We start from the raw sequence: 1,042 nt of genomic DNA, 5'->3' as shown, positions 1-1,042 counted from the left end.
GCGTCTGTGCCAGCAAAGCCGTGGAGGCCATTGACCCGCTGTGCTATTCCATACATAACCCTAGACTGTGTACTTTATGAATCAATAAAAAATTTGCAATTTTTAATTATAAACCTGTGTTTTCTATCAAAATTACTTCTTGCGTGAATTTTGGGACACCCTATAGCATGAATGGCTCTGTTTGGGATTCTTCCCTCCACACCATGGCCGGAGGGGGGCGGGGACCCCAGGGCACCCCTTCTGCCGACAAACATCTGAGCTGACCCGTGAGGAGAGCCCGGGAAGCAGCCCCTGGCGGCCGGAGGGGCGGCCTCGGGACACGTGGGGAAGGACGGGAAGGAGTTAGCACAGTGGTCGGCAAACTCGTTAGTCCACAGAGCCAAATATCAACAGTACGACGACTGAAATTTCTTTTGAGAGCCAGATTTTTTAAACTCTATAGGTAGGTACATTGTTATTAACGTAATGAGGGTAACTCCTAAGCTGGCCTTTGCTAAAAACGTCCTCAATCTGACGGAGGTACGTTCGCTGAAGTCGACCCCTTCCAACTCTCCCATCCACACTCGTCTTGTAGACCTGTTTCGTCTGTCTCCTTTCCGAAAACCGACTTCTGCGCACGGGCCACGAAGTCTCAATCGCACCGTACGTGCGCGCCCGCACCTGGTATTTTGTGGAAGAGCCACACTCAAGGGGCCAAAGAGCCGCCTGTGGCTCGCGAGCCGCGGTTTGCCGACCACTGAGTTAGCAGAACCCGCTCCGAGCAGGCGTGACCTTGGGGCCTGGCGATCCAGGGAACCGCGTCTACGTGACTCCTGGGAGGACCCGCGCCCGGGCTGAGGGGGAGGGGGAGGTGGCGCCACGCTCTGCCCGTCCCGGGGCCCCAGCCCCCTGACCCTTCACCCACCCAGCTCTTCTTCTTCTTCTTCTTGACGTCGGCGTCTTTGCCGCTGCCGATGCTCGAGTGGCTGGTGATGCTGTTGAGGCTGGAGATGCTGTCGGAGGAGTTCTGCCGCTTGATCCGCAGCTCTGGGGGCGGGGACGA

At 56.8% G+C, this 1,042-nt stretch overlaps 1 protein-coding gene across 1 annotated transcript in view; it reads right to left on the bottom strand.

The window, feature by feature from the left end:
* The window catches only part of NAV1 (neuron navigator 1), a gene marked incomplete at its 5' end in the record, with an annotated part of 68,855 nt that overhangs the window by 14,138 nt on the left and 53,675 nt on the right, over positions 1-1,042 (bottom strand). The window contains one exon of the mRNA XM_014533393.1: positions 905-1,026. Coding sequence (XP_014388879.1) covers positions 905-1,026 — 122 coding nt within the window. The remainder of the gene's footprint in view (positions 1-904; positions 1,027-1,042) is intronic.

The sequence above is a fragment of the Myotis brandtii genome, unplaced genomic scaffold, assembly GCF_000412655.1.
Source record: "Myotis brandtii unplaced genomic scaffold, ASM41265v1 scaffold975, whole genome shotgun sequence".
Lineage (NCBI taxonomy): Eukaryota > Metazoa > Chordata > Mammalia > Chiroptera > Vespertilionidae > Myotis > Myotis brandtii.
This window is presented reverse-complemented; position numbering and strand designations above follow the sequence as displayed.